Here is a 16,410-nt window from a genome sequence, read left to right on the forward strand (position 1 = left end):
AGCTTGGGGCAAGGAATCTCCTGCCCCAACTGAGGGAATGCTCATGTAAAGTGAGAAAATGTCTAGAGTCATCAACTGGTATCAACTGAGAGAATGGCATCTCTATGCAGGCTCTCATAGCATGTTTAAATTGCCTTGTTAAGCCTTAAATGGTAATGGTGTCTGCAATTGTATATATGAAAATAAAACCTGTTCAGTCCTTCACAACCAGCTGGGATTAGTATTGGGGAACATGGAGGGATCTCTGCCTAAGTTCTCTTTGTAACAGGCATGATCAAAACCTCAAATTTTCACACACTACCACTCCCTCACTAGTTGATCTCTCTTTTCTTTCTTGTCATACCTTTCTTCCCCACATTCAGTTTACTGGTGTTAAAACAATTCCTAAAATGCATTTCAGCGATCCCACCAAAAGGCCTTTATTAGAAGGGGGAAATCATCACATACCCTTCCATTGCTTTCCTTCCAATCATCCTCTTTTAAAAGGTGAGAACTGGAGATTTGGCCACTTTCCTCAAGCAACCCCATACTGAGAGAGTGGGTAGTTAAAGGCAGTAAGGATTCAGAAGACCCAGTAACCTTTAGGGAGGTAGACAGGCCATTTTTTAAAGTAGGCAAAGACTCCAATTTTCTGGTTTCTAATGAGCAAACAAACAACAAACATGTTACCATGGACAAGTATGAAGCAAAAGTATCACTGTAGTAGACAATCTAACCCAAGAAATTATGCAACATATTAATGTAGATGAATTATATGACACAGGAAAATCCTACACTATGTTGAAATAGTTCACATAGTACATGAAGAGTACTGGGAGTGAGAGAGAAAATGAAAAAGCAAACTTTCCTGCTTTTGATTGAGGGTGACAATAATGCGGTCTATTTCAAGAAAGTGATCTGAGGGGAACTCCATTATAATGCATTTAAATAGATCTATGTTTTGGCTGTATTTGGAATACTGAGTACTATTCTGGTTATTCCACCTCAAAAAAGAGATCATAACATGTACCTCTGCAGAATCATATTAATATTCTCAAGCCTCCCTTCTGAGAGGCTTGCCTATTAGCTTCCATGTCTGTGCAAAGCTGGATTTTCACTCACACACAAAAGAATCCCTCCCCAGAAATCCCATTTGAACTTGGTACAACACATTCAAATGCCAGTTTTGAATGAATCAGATGTGCATCCAATGTGCATGAGCCATGCAGAATACACATTCCATATAGCAAGCTTCCAAGAGTTGATGCAGGGGCAGAGACAGATCTGTCTTTTCACAGAATGCTTAGTGGGCTTCCAGTTACAGTTCTGAACCAAAAGTTACTGTGGCAGACAAACCATTCCTATCCAAACCACTTGGCAGAGAGGTAGAGCAGGAGTCAGACTAAATGTATTTATGTATTCCTTTATGCCCTGCCCTGCCTTTCTCCCCCATGGGAACCCATCTTACTTCATTCTCCTCTCCTCCCTTTTATCCTCACAACAATCCTATGAGGTAGGTTAGGCTGAGAGTGTGTGACTGGCCCAAGACCACCCAGCAAGCTTTCACAGGTGCTTCAAATGTAAAATCAGGGTCATGGGCAAATTAAACCAAGGGAGGTACAAAGACCGATATAAAAATAAAGGAGAGACTGGCAGGTTTGCCCAGCAGATCTGAAGCATCTCGTCTCACTACTGATCTCAATTCACTTATTTCGTTTCTTCTATTCATTTCAGACCTGTGTTAAGTATCTTGTACTTCATTGACTGAAAAGGAATTTAGTTTAAGTGATGGCATGTTCTCGTGCTGTTTAATAACAGGCCACTATTTACAACCAAAGCAAATAAATGCTCTTTCCTCTTTAACAGGAAATTAAGCACTGTTTTCAAAGAATTTAGCAGCTGAAGAGTCTGCCACAATAAATCCCTTCCTGAGACATTCCCTGCAGTGGACTCATTATCAGAGCTAGCAGCCCACTCCCCTTGAAATTAGCACCTTTGACCAGGCAGTCACCCTAGAGACAGTGAGTGAAATCTCATTTTCACACACAAGGCAGGACTTGCTCTCCAGCAGAGCTGGCGGCAAAAGGAACTAAAATGCTATACCTTAAAAGCAATGAAACTACAATGGAAAGTAGTCTACGTTTACACAACATAGCTATTTTTCATTATTAAACGGTAAGATAAGCGCTGTAATACAGGATTAGCCTAAAGGGGAGGGGTGGGGGAAGGTTACCATTAAAGCAGCCTAATTAAAAAGCCATCATTTCCCATTCAGCAGGTCAGAAGTACAGGTACCTATTGTCACAAACTCCAATGACACAATGACAAAAAACTATGGCAACAAAAGTAGATCCTGTACAAGTCAAGAATGGTGCACTTACCCCCAAATGTTAGCCAGACAATAAATGTAGACCAAAGCCTGGTTCATATGTTGACCAAGAGTTATCAGTGACACTTTGCTGGGGATGTGTCTCACATTCTTCTGGCAATATAACATTAAATTGTATGGAGGGTGGATTACGTGGGAAATTCCTATAACTACTCCCTATTTCCCTTGCTTTCTCCATCTGAGGACAATAGCATTGACAAAGGAGCATCTCCCATGTTCTTGCACATCCTGTGATTTTCTCATTTCAAGAGTTATTGATGTGCCCTGAAATATAGTCACAGCCAGGGGTAGGGAACCTGCGGCTCTCCAGATGTTCAGGAACTACAATTCCCATCAGCCTCTGTCAGCATGGCCAGTTGGCCATGCTGGTAGGGGCTGATGGGAATTGTAGTTCCTGAACATCTGGAGAGCCGCAGGTTCCCTACCCCTGGTCACAGCAAAGCTTCTCGTCTCACATATACTCTTTATTTATTTAATGAATTTTCATCCCATCTTTCCTTGTCCTAAATGCATCTCTCATCATAGTAAAAGATTAAAAATGCTTATACCAGTTTTCTAAGAAGCCATATTCAAATTCCTAGTGTCTTCTTCACAAAATCAAGCCTGAATTCTCTCTAGAAGCTAAACTGAGGCTATTGTGCTTTGGTCACAGTATAAGACAAAACTCACTGAAAAAGACAATAATGTTTCGAAAAGCTGAAGGCAGTAGGAAAAAGGGGAAGGCCTAACACTGTGGTGGTGAACCTTTGGCACTCCAGATGTTATGGACTACAATTCCCATCAGCCCCTGGAGTGCCAAAGGTTCACCACCACGGGCCTAACAGAAGATGGCTTGACCAAATAAAGGAAGCCATGACTTTCACTTTGCAAGACCTCAGAAAGGCTGACAATGAGAGGATATTGGGGGAGGTGGGTGTCATTAATTCATTAGATCGCCATGTTGGAAGTCTCTTCACAACATATAACCCACAGAGAAGAATAAACAACTAAAAGACCAAGCCAAGCCTAAAATAATTCAATCACACTGAAACTGCTTCAAAGAATTAAAAAGTCTTATCTCAATGCCAAAAAGTAACAGTCTTGATGCAACATAAATACAGAATGGAGTGTTCAATAGTCACCACCAATAAGATTCCTAACACTCATGGCCACCCACCTTAACTGTGAAGAAGAACAAAACACGAAGCAGAGTTTGTGGTGACAATTGTAAAGTTCAGGCAGGTCACTCAGACAAAAGTGATCTTAATATACTCTCTGGTCCCAGGCCATTTAGAACTTAAAAACTCTAACAGTGCGATCCTTTGCAGTGTTATTCCAATCTAAGCCCACTGAAATGAACAGAGTTAGACTGGAGTAACTCTCCTTAGGTCTGCTTAACCATATTCAGGGGTAGCTTGGCATGGAGTGCATCTATTATGAACTAACCTGGAGCAGGTAAGAACATGGCCAGACTTATCCTTTTGAAGAAGCTGGTGAACCAACCAGATTCAGAGGTTTAAATATATTACAAACACCACATCCACAGATTAGGACTTAATAACTTCACTTCCACACTCAGAACTTGCTCTTTCAATAGGAATAAAATCAGATCAACTTGAATCTCATTATGATCACCATTATCATCAACCAAGTACTGAACTGGGATTCAGTCGGCTCTCATTCAGCCCATTACTACCTCTAGCCATCAATGTGTCATCTGCCATGCCTGACTTTAATTCAAGATTTTTGCCTCATCTTTAGTCTGACAGATCAGCTCCTTGTTGACTGAGCCCTGTCTTCTCTGCCTTCTAGTGCCACCACTGAATTTTCCTTCTTGATTAATGGGATGTTTTCAGTGGATACCCCAACTTTTTCCTATCTACAAATTTTGCATTGGAGAAGTGACTGTCTGTCTACTGTGAAATGTCTACTGTGAAAATACAGAATGTTGAGGTTCAACAACCATGGATAACTCTGACAAGCCCTCGTGATTATTTTTCATTATCCCATCAGTGGATTTTTCAATTCCTTTCTTCCCCTCTGTTATCATATGAATTCATATGCCATTGTACCTGCTCAGAAGTGACAAGACCTCATCACATTTGTTGTGCCTCAGTGCTTTTTTCCAGAGTTACTAAAAAGGCACATAAAAGTAATAGTGGAATAGAAAGACACAGTTAGGTTTCTCTGCAAAGACGTGCATACTTCAGCCTTGTCTGAAAAAGGTTGCTGAGCATGCACTCTGTTGCAAAACAGATACGCCTCTATGTTTTCTTATATGCATTGTAAGACATGGATGTACCCACCTACATCTAACAAAAGAGTAACACCATAAGCATCCCAGATGACAAAACACAGTGGATTATTATAGAAATATATATTCAATGTTAATTTATCCTTCTAATAAAATGACCATACAATCTGTACTTGCCTGGGACTTTGAGGGAGTTCTCTTCAGCATTGTTCACTGGCCCTGACCTTAAAGCAAATTGAGAAACATGAAGATACAGAAGAAATAAAACGGACTTTCACAAGATAATTATTTACTTGATATACCAGAGTGGATTCAGTGAGTCACATTTGTGCAAAAAAAGACCTGCAGTTCATATTTCTGTTGCAAGAAGCAAAGTCTTAATCAGGTGCATATAATGGCCTTTTTGCTATAAGGCAAACCACATCCTTCACAGTCTGCAGGTGAGACCTTTCAATTTGGTTTTGGAGAGGCAGGAGAAGGAATTACCTAGACTTAGAACAGTCCTCCACAGCAGCAAAAGTCGAATCAAATTGTGATGAACTTAAAAAAGTTTCCTGAAAATGCTGAGAATTTTCCCCGTGGGCTTTTGCTGATTTGGGTATGGGGGGGATCAAAGCAGCACCTAAAGATTTCCTGACGTTCTCATTGTTGCCGTGTAGGTTCTGCAGAGGAGCACAACAGAAAAAGATTAGAATTTGAATAAAATATTATAACTCCAGTTCTTAAAGTTGAGCTTTACAGCCCCAACCCGGAATTCAGATACTGACTTGGAGAAGAATGTTGTCACACTACTGGACATTGGGAAGTCCAGACATGGACTTAGAGAATGTGGAGGTACAGAACTCACAGGGCCCAAGGGATCAGAAGCTCCACCTGCAGATGTTGATAATAAACTGTGGAGCAGCAGAAGCCCCCATTTGTTTGAAGTGATCCAGGAGTCCACAACCTTGTTCAACCCGAGCTGTCACTTCAAGCCACGTAAATCATCAAATGTATAGCTCACAGGAGTCTGTCCCATGTAGTAGCCCAATAATCTATTCCTTGTGCAACAAGTTACTCTAGGCAAATACTCAGCCAAAGTTTTGCTTTGTTGTGCCATCTATGAGTACAGAATAATATGTGGTGGTTAGAAATGGCTTTGACAAAAAAAAGAACTGGATTGGTGATGATACAGGCAATGGTAGAGGGAAGACAGATGGCAATACAGGAAAGAAAGAAAAACTGAACTAGCCTATCATTTCACTTCACATCTCTATATAGACAATAACTGATATATCAGCTCCAGAGAAGGGAGAGGCACAAATTGGATCAGCTGAATACATGTTACCTAAATTCTATTGGTGCAGAACACAAACTTTTGAGTTGCACAGAAGTCTTCAGAAGGCAGAAAGTTGGGGAGCTGTATGGCATAAAAGCTCCACTATTTCAGCAAAAGCACTTCATTTGTCTAGGTGTTGACACTGTTGGAATTACCAGTGATGTGTGAGCTTCGTCTCCTTGTCTTTCCTCTCTTCAACAGTGAAATTTCAGCACTCCGTGTTTTTTTCAAAATCTCACTGGAATAAATTTACATTAGACTCTCTAGGATGTCTCTATTTCTTCCAGAAAGCCTTGAATTCCTGCCAGTTTTGTAACTCCTTCGACCTTCCATCAACAATCTGCTTCTTATGAGTTCATTAATTTGTTCACATTAGTACTCCTCCTACAGGCCCTCATCAACTTCTCAGCCTGGATGATAAGGTGTGATCAATGGCTCCTTGGTTTGTTCCAAGGCTATCAAATAATTTGTCATATTTTGCTAACTGCAAGTGATTCGGCCATTTTGCACAGCACAAATAAGATGTCCTGAGGACACAAAAAAAGATGTCTTGGGGGAAACTCCACCCAGCTTTTTCCGCAACACATCCTCAGGACACCTTATTTTAGCCCAAGCCATCTTACTTTGAAGATGCTAGAAAGAGGACTTTTTCCTACAAGTCATTTGAAAGACATATCTTGCCTGGCTGTGCAGAGTTCAGGAGCTCAGAAGGTGTCTTATGTTTCCCGTCGAATGGTTAAGCTGCCTGGTTAGTTTCAGCTTCCGTCGACATTCTGTGTGCTGCAGAAAGGATTCTCCCTGCCTCCATTTGCTGAAGGTTGCCCCAGGACATTTGCTCTGCAGGCTCCAATTCCAGGTGCCTTTTCAGCCCAAAGAATACATAGGCCATTTCCACACAGTCAAAATGTCCTGGGTTGATCAAGAGAAATATCCCTGTGCGGCCAAGAATTTCGTACGGTTCCTGGTCCTCGAGCAGATTTTCCCCATGATATTTCCCTCCTCCCAGGATATTCAAAATTACCAAATTGGCTATTCTTTTCTGAACTCCCAAGGTGAGTTTGGAACAAGTTTTTTTTCCTGCCCATCCGCCTGATCTCGCCGCCCCTCTGCCCACCCCCCTGATCTTCCCACCTGCCGCTTATTCAAGCTGCTACTCAAAAACAACAGCCAATCAGAACACGGGACACCGGGCATGCTCAGCTATGTTTGCAATGTAAATACAGAAGTCCTGAGCTCATGCAAAAGAAATTGGAGTCTTTCCTCATGGACTTCATTGGATTCCTTAATAAAATGGGCAGTCATGCAAAGGGAGAAAGCAGGATTACACAGACCTGGATTGTAAGAAACCGGTTGTAACCAGGTATGATTGTGCTGTATGGAAATGGCCATAGTTATCTTCAGCTCATCCTGTGCAGGGGGATACCACTCATGGGGTCATGTGGGGTCATATGTCCCCAGGTGCATGCCATCCTGTCACGGGGAGGGTACAAAATCACCCCACACCCCTACTCCCCCATAGCAACTTGGCTGGTCCAAGCCCAGTCAGCAGGGGGGAGGAGGGGTATGGAGGGGCAATTTTGCATGGGGCCCCATGTCTCTCCCGCACTGACCTGGTTCATCTGAGCTGGGTCAGCATGGGGGAGAAGGGGATGGCATCCATGGGGGGACACAAAATCGCCCCCACACCCTTCCTTTCCTGCACCAACTTGGCTCATGGGGGAGGAGGGTCAGCATGGGGTCAGCATGGGGGAGGAGGGGATGACAGCCCAGTGGCTCTCTAATTGCTGGGCGGCCACAGACCAGCTGCTTCCCTCCCTGGCCTCTCTGAGGTGCCAGCCTAAACCACTTGCCAGCTGGCTGCTTCCTTTCCCGGCCTCTCTGTTAGCAGGGGAGCTGGGGAAGGAAGCAGCCGTCCTGAGGTGCCTGCCTGAGCCACCTGCTGCCAAGCCACAGCCTCCTGAGACACTCGCCAGGAGACTGCTTCTTTCCCTGGCCTCTCTGTTAGCAGGGAAGCTGGGGCAGGAAGCAGCTGTCCTGAGGTGCCTGTCTGAGCTGCCCGCAGGGCAGCTGCTTCCTTCCCCAGCATCTGTTAGCAGGTTTTTCCCCTGGGTGCTATTTTTTCTCCATACAGTTCTGGTCCTATATTAGGTCTTGGAATCTTAACCCAAAAAATGAACTCTGAAATGAGGAAGTGGATAGAAGGTATATCCCCGGATCACTGACCAAGCCCCTTGTGAATGTGTCTGAAGCATTTACCAGAGCAATGCAGGTGCTCTGACTCCCCTTGGAAAGAACTCCTGACAAGATGAGGGGACCACCAAATGATAGACAGCTAATTACACTATTCTCATGACAGCATGCACAACACACTCACCCTTTTGACTAGTCCCACAGCTAGTTCAGGTTCAGAAGCATGAGAAGGAACCACCACAGTAGGGGGGGAAGGGAAGGGTCTTTCTCATGTGACAGGGGAGGCCTACTTCACTACAAAGCATGCAAAGACATAAAGTGTAGGGTCAAGGAAAGAATGTATAGATGGCAGTGGTTACATATAACAGAGTTGGTTACATTGATTCAAGAGTACCTCCATCTTACTCTGATAAGCACCCCCCTGACATCCTGCCGATTCCGGCAATATGTAGCTTTCCAATTTTTTTTTAAAAAAGTTAATGAGCTGTCTGCAAAGATACACAGACATGAATACAAGAATCTTAGCTGCTCTGAAAACAGGTCTACTACCCATTCAAAAGCATTGGGTAGACCTGCCCTCTGTGAATAGTTTTAGTTTTTCTGTGCAGTAAAAAAACCCTAAAACTTATGATGGTCTGTGAAAGGCAGGTCTATCCAATGCTTTTCAGTGGGCAGTAGATCTGTCTTCCAAGCTGCTAAGATTCTCATATTTGTGTCTGCATATCTTTGCAGATACCTCATCAAAAATAAAAAAATAGGAACATTATACATTGCTGGACTTGTCAGGATGAGTTGAGTACAACTATTGTACAGTACTCTTTGGGCTGAAAAGACATCCAGAATTGGATCCTACAGAGCCCTGAGAAGTCTGGTACCTTTGTACCTGCAAGACAGCCTCTCCAAATACACCTCCAAGAGATAACTTGTTGGTGATTCCTGACCAAAAAGATATCCAGCTGGCTTCAACCAGGGCCTCTTCAGTCCCAGCCCTGGCCTAATAGAATGTTCTGTCAAATGAGACCTAGGTCTTGAGAGACCTACTGCAGTTCCACAAGGCCAGTAAGATGGAGCTGTTCTGCCAGTCCTACAGTTGATGGCAGCAATGGCAGTCCATCATAGCTGACCTCCCTTCTCCCCTTCCCCTCTTCTTTTAATTCAGGTCCCTTCATAAGTGAGGGACTGATTTTATGGTGCCTTTATTGTTGCTTATTTTAATCTGTCAGTCTAATGTTGTAAGCCACTCTGAGCCCATCAAAGTGAAGGGAAGCCTAGAAATCCAATCCAATCCAATCCAAAAACCTTTATTAGGCATAAATAGAAATCAAATAATAAACAAAATGAACAAATACTTGATCCCCACAAGTAACAGTGAGAGGAACCATGCAAGGCATAAACACTGCCAGGTGAACACACTCTCTCAGCAGGTACTGGTGTGTATGGATTCCCTATGATAGATCTGATGGGTCATTAAGACTAACCCAACAGTTCCAGTTTTACTTCTATAATGATGTAAGTTTCCTAATGGAGCAAATGGCTCCCTGGGACTGTTTCAAGACATGAACATGGGCAGAGGGCAAGAGGCTCTTCTCCATATGTGAAATGCTGCTACCAGTCAGAGTAGACCACATTGGCTTGATAGAGCAATTATTTAGTATGAGGCTATATTATATGTGTACTTCTATTCCATCAAACATTTTTCTAACATGTAAATATTTCATTTTTTCCTGATGTTGCTGCTGCAAAAGGGCTGAATCAAACACAAATCATGCCAACCAAGCAAGTTAATAAATGTGTCATGACAGAGGCATAGCTCCAAGGGGACTGGGGGGTTGTGCAACGCACCCGGTGTGCGCCCTTGTGGGGGTGTGGCAAGGGCATTCCGGAGCAAGGCGGGGGCAGGGGATGCACCAGTGCAACGGGCGCTTTTCCCCCTTACTACGCCTTTTTGTCATGTAACCAAGCTCTAGTGTGTTATTTGTCCCTAATGAAAACATAATTAATTCAAATTCTTGAATTAAGTGTATAAACGTCTCACTACAAATAAACACCTTTGGCTGTACTTGTTGAGGGGCTGCTGTTGATTCCAGGCGATCCCCTCCATTTCCCAGGAGGTCCATGCTGTTCTCCAGCACACGATGCTCCCTTTCATCTGTTATCTCTGGAGAGGTGGGGATGCTCTGAATAGGAGGCATGGGCTTAGAAGTGATTAGCAGCCTCTGAGAAGTAGCCCTGGAAATGGCTGGTTTCAGGGCAAGTTCCTTGGAACCAGAGGAGTCAGCCAAGCCTGCCAATACAGAGCACAGTGTGACATCAGAAACTGGAAATACTGGCAGGCTAATTCTTCATGGGGTAAGGCCCACAAAGGATGTTTGTCACTTTGAACTCATCCCTGCTATAGTGAGCAACACACCATATACCCCTAATAAAGGAAAGTTCCTTTTCCACCCCAGCAAATTGCACATCCCATACGCATTCTTGCAGTGACCCCCATCATCCATGCTAATGGGCCATGCAACAGCACTGGTGCCAGCAATTGCAAATGTAAATGGGCTGTAGAAACTGGATTCACTCTACAAGTGGCCAGTAGGCATGTCCCCAGTTGGAATGGGAAAGGAGCAATAGTTTTAAAAACAACCTTGTGATAAACTAACCCTACTATAGCAAGATGGCATCCAAAAGAAAAGCAGAAAGTGTGGGCTGCATTACACCTTACATTTTAGCTGAACTCATAAAACATATTCATTAATTTTCCTCATTTATAGCCCACCTTTCTTATTGAGGCTGAGGATGGACTGCAACATATATAAACAATGCAATCAAAGGGTATAAAACACCCAACAAACAATGCAATAGGATGAAAATTACAAAATTAAAAGATAATGCAGCCAAACAAACACAATAACACATGACATACCATGAACGACACAGAAAAGTAGAAGATAAGACAGCAAAAGGAATATATATATACACACAAACACACATATACATGCACAGAATCAACAGCGCAATAGACTACACCTTTTATAAAAGCACCCTCTTGACCCATTATATTATAATACAGCCCTAATCCCTTTTGCGTATACCTACATATAAAGGCACTTGGACTATACTTCAAATATGCCAACTAGTTTGCAGTACTACCTTCTTGCAGATATACAGTTGGTTCATAGGTAGCTGATTAGTGAACTAGTAGAACAGTCTAACCTTTCACCATTATGATTAACACAACTTGGCCCATATCTAGCTTTAAACTTAGAAAATACAACTGAAGTTCTGTGATCCTTTAAGTTTAAGCATCTCAATATTTGCCATTATTGAACAGTCAATGGCTCTGGGATTTAAAGTGCTTTGAACACAAAAGGCAGGTCCATGTTACAATCATAGTAATGATCCATCAGGAATCAGCAGACCATCTTACCTTTGTTTGAGGCCAGGATACCATCAGACATTCTCCTCTTCTTCAGTTTGTCCTTGATCTGAGCAGTTTCCATGGCCGCACTGCTCACCTCCAACTTGCTAGGATTTTGTTTCCTTAGGGAACTGGACAGCTGAGAGGAGTCACCTAGCATTATACCATCCATCTTCTTCTTCTGGAGGCCATTCCTACTCTCCCAGCTTTCCAAAGGAAAGAAGTCCAGAGGTTCCCCTTTGCCTCCCCGAAAACATGTTTGCTTTTTTAACATTGAATGAAGAGTGGCTGCAAGGTGATTCAATGGAAGAGGCTGTTAGTTCAACTCGCTACTGAAGAATCCATTTAACCAGTTGTCTATTTAATTACACACAGAACTAGAAGAACCATGGTTCTTGATTAAGGTGGTCAAATGATAGATAGGATGGGTTCATTACTTGCAAAAAAAGAGGGGAGGACTATTGTATAGTTAATTATCATTTAGAATAGACCACCTTGGCAAGTACAAAAGTGGGAATCCAAGTTTGAGGTGATTCTATTAAGGCACCTACATTTGGACTCTCAGTAAACTGAAGCTTAATTGAAACCTTTGCAAACTAGAAAGCTTTTGGCCATGCTTTGTGAATGAGGAAAGGGGAAGTTGTCCATAGGACTCTGCTCATGAGCACAGCTATAAGAGTATTAATGCTCATCAGCCCCAATTGTGTTTGTGGCCACAAATAAGACAGACAAACCTCATATCTAGGAAACAGTTTCCTTAGCAATGTCTCTAGTAGGGAAGGACACTTACTTGAGAGGAGTAATAGCCATTTAGGAATTGTTGGCAGCTAATTATGTCTATAGATAAGCACAGAGGTAGCAGGTTTTTTTATTTGAATCAACAAGACTAAAATATAATTTTCTCTGCTGGATTCCAGACTAAATTTGCAAGGACCTCAATTCACAGTTACAGGAGGGAGTTGACTGTTATCATCTCTGACTGGGTCACAAATCTCCCGCAGTCTAGCCCATTCTTACCCTCATCTGTTGACATCCAACCATTCCCACACAGCTGCAAATTGGAATCAATGCTGCCTCCTCTCAGCGATCCACATCCTGAGTTCACTTTGGTGGGACTTCCAGAGTGCATTGTAAGAGGGGCTTGGTACTTTGCTATGAAATAAAAGCAAACAACAGGAAGAACAATAACTTGCTAATTTTCCTGGACCAAAGGCCTGGTCTCCAGACAGGTGTCCTTACAGAAGCATGTCAGGTTTGATATTGCAGTACTTAAAAGTCATCCTGCTGTATATTGTTCCTGAGAAAATACTGGAGAAGTCAAGCACTTGTGTATTTTTTTTTAAAATAGACTCTATCAAAAAGATTACCCTTCAAATATGACATGCCCCCATTTTCATGAATGTCTCATCCATTTCTCCCCTGGACTATGCACAAGTACAATTCTTGTGTGCGCATGCGTGCGTATGCACACACGCACACACAGCCCTTTGTAGCCCAAACACAAGCTAGCCAATAAAACCAAGTGCAAAATGTATAAAAGGTTGACTGGAGAAAGTGTTTCCTTAGAATTAGAGCAGTCTACTTGGGCTAAATGGGGTTGGGTGGTTGGAGGAGGACTGCATCATTTCAGTAACACTGTGAGTTGTTCAACATGCCTGTGGTCCAAGGATAAGTTAGGATATAAGAATTTGAGGGCATCCAATGAAGCAGTTGGGCCGTAGATTCAGTAGGACCAAAAGGAAATACTTTTTTACACAAAGAAAGATTAAGATGTGGAATTCACTGCCAGAGGATGTAGCGATGGCCACAGACACAGACAGCTGTAAAAGGGTCTGTTAGTGGCTACTAGCCATGATCATTAAGGGCAACCTCCATGTCCAGTAGTTCTTTTTACTGGTTCTAGTGCTGCGATAGTGTCCCCCCCACACCTAGGACACTGAAAGGTCTGCACAGAATAATGCCTATGTGGGTTATATAGTTTCTATATTTCTATGTCAGACAATGACATTCTTGAATGGCTAACAATTCTGAGGACATCCCCTGATCGGGCGAACTCCAGTTAGCTAAAACACCTGCATTCAGATACAACTTAATCAAAACAGAAAAAATTCATTCAGATTGTATGTGTGAGTGGAGAATTGCAAAAGTGATTGAAGTGCAAAAGCACAGCAACAAGTTGTCTTCATGCTCAATTGTGGTTTAATTACAGATTCTCGTAATGTCTGAATGAAGCTCATGTGTTTACACTTTAGTTCATTGTGGCACAACCAATGAAAGGAAACAAGTGAAAGAAAACCAACACAAACAAACAGAAAGAACAATAGAGGTTTATATACAAACTAGAAGATTCAAAAAGGAATAATGCAAATATACCCTCAGTTCTTATAAACCAACAGTGACCCTACTACTTATAGAGTACAACTGCCTTTGGATTGAATTGTCAAAAATATTCAGTTCTGCTGATACTGTAGCTCGTGGTAAAAGTTCAAATTCACCATGACATCTGCAAGCTCTGTTAGGATGATAAATATCTTCGACAATTCCACAGGCATGCTCTGAGATGAGCCGTTTCCACCATAAAGAAACTACAACAAGGACCTGAAAAGACTGATTTGTGAGGGGGGGCGGGATGAAAAAATGCACTATGCATGGTTAAACCATGGAAATAGAAGAGTGTGAGCCTGAGACAGAACAACCAAAAATATTTATTCATTCATCCAATAAAAATGAAATATTGAGAATATCACAACATGAAATAAAATATGCAAGGGTAAAATACCAGCCAATTAACTGTAAATTTAGATGCCTTGAACATTTATAATTCACTTGTCTATTTATCATACCACAGCCTATCAGCCGTTTCTCAGCCATTTTCCCTACATAGCAATATATTTACATTTCCGCTTTATATCATGCTCTGCTACATGAAATCCTAAATTTAATCACATGGATGTGTAGAATAGTTTGAAAGGCAATTTGGATGTTTCATGCTCAAAGAATCCCACTTTTGAAGTTTGCTGCACAGAAAACCAATTGGAAGCAAGAATGGCGAACACTAAAAAGCTGTTATGCCTCCTCTCTACTTTTCTGGCCATCATTTTTTATGATACAAAAACTGGAGAGTTCTCTCCTCTCCTCAGCATGGGAAACCCAAAAACTGAGGAGGGGGGGGGGGAGGACAGGTTGGGAAGTTCAATTGAAAGGGTAACTAGGTGAGGGTCACAATTTATCACCAGCTCTTTTTTACTTTAGCCATCTTTGACACTGCACTTTCTTCTGACAGCCTTTTGGCTCTGGTATTACAGTCCTTTTGTACAGGGACAAAAGAGGAATCTGTGTGGATTTTTACATGTTTTTAATAGTTTCATGCCTAGAGGGAGAAAAGGTTTTTTAAAAAACAAAATGAAAAGGGAAAGCAGAGTATGGAAGTGAGGGGAAATAAACTCTGCCCTTCTCTCCACCTTACCATGCTGTGCTCCATTCTGCAAGTTGCCCTTTCAGCCAGGTTCACTTCCAGTACTGGAGCTGACTCATGAGAAAAATGTTTCAGGCTGAGTATAGTAAGATAATGTAAGGGTATAAGAATATAAGAAGAGCCCTTCTGATCAGCCAGACCAGTAGGTCATCTAGTCCAGCATCTTGTCTCACACAGTAGTCAATCAGCTCCTTTCTCCAGATGGCCAACAACAGGGCATAGAGGCCAAGGCCTTCCCCTGATGTTGCCTTCTGGCACTGGTACTCGAAGGTTGACTGTCTCTGAACATGGAGGTTCCTTTGAGTTACTATAGCTACTAACCAGTGGTGGGATTCAAAAATTTTAACAACAGGTTCCAATGGTGGTGGGGCCAACAGGGCCAGGTGAGGCATGACGCAGTGGGGGCGTGGCCTGGGCATTGCGGGGTGGGGCGTTCCAGAGCTCGGTGGGCAGTGCTGCAGCAGGGTCTGCACGCCCCAGGTGCAGTTCCCCCTCGCTCCGCCTCTGGATTTAAATAATGACAGTTTACAGTATTTAAAAAGATATATATATATATATATATATATATATATATATATATATATATATATATATATATATATATATATATATATATATATATACACACACACACACACACACACACACACACACACACACACACACACACACACACACACACACACACACATACACACACATACATACATACACACACACACACACACATACATACATACACATACAGAGAGAGCAGAGAGAGAGACACACACACACAACACACAGACATACACATACATACACAGCACACACATACATACAGGCATACATATATACACATGCACACATACAGGCACATACATACATATATATATACATATATATACACAGCATATACATATACACACAGGCAGGCAGCACAGTGAGCAGAGACATGCAGAGAGAGAGAGAGAGACAGACAGACAGACAAAGAGGCACATGCAGGCAGGACAGTGAGAAAGGAATGGAGGAAACAGTGGAGGCCAAGCACAGACCAAGGAGTGGAGTGAGAACCCCAGCCAAGTGGAGGACACAGAAGTGGATGTGAGCACACCAGACAAAGAGGGACCAAAGAATGGACAGAAATAATGGACCCCAACACACAGGATAGCCTTGAGGAACGAGACAGGACAGAATGGCACAGAAACAGAGAGTGGAAGAGGCAGCAATGAGACCACAGAATCAAAGACACACAGGAAAAAGACAAGGAAATAGACCAGAATGGCACGACACGGAGGAATGGAGGAGGGAGGGATATGGAGACATAATACGGAATAACTTGCACAATGGAAAATATGGCCCACAGCACATGGAGACGCCGAGGACTTAATGACCACCCGACACACACACCTTGGTAGTAATTTATGATGGACGGTAT

The 16,410-nt window shown here is 42.5% G+C and overlaps 1 protein-coding gene across 1 annotated transcript in view; it reads right to left on the reverse strand.

The window, feature by feature from the left end:
• TOGARAM2 (TOG array regulator of axonemal microtubules 2) overlaps positions 1-16,410 on the reverse strand; it is a 77,673-nt gene that overhangs the window by 46,266 nt on the left and 14,997 nt on the right. The window contains exons 2-7 of the mRNA XM_048512152.1: positions 12,536-12,670; positions 11,528-11,806; positions 10,158-10,393; positions 5,088-5,263; positions 4,779-4,825; positions 448-638 (exon numbers count right to left, since the gene is read on the reverse strand). Coding sequence (XP_048368109.1) covers positions 448-638; positions 4,779-4,825; positions 5,088-5,263; positions 10,158-10,393; positions 11,528-11,806; positions 12,536-12,647 — 1,041 coding nt within the window. The 5' untranslated portion in view covers positions 12,648-12,670. The remainder of the gene's footprint in view (positions 1-447; positions 639-4,778; positions 4,826-5,087; positions 5,264-10,157; positions 10,394-11,527; positions 11,807-12,535; positions 12,671-16,410) is intronic.

The sequence above is a fragment of the Sphaerodactylus townsendi genome, linkage group LG01 (genome assembly GCF_021028975.2).
Source record: "Sphaerodactylus townsendi isolate TG3544 linkage group LG01, MPM_Stown_v2.3, whole genome shotgun sequence".
NCBI classification, from domain to species: Eukaryota; Metazoa; Chordata; class Lepidosauria; order Squamata; family Sphaerodactylidae; genus Sphaerodactylus; species Sphaerodactylus townsendi.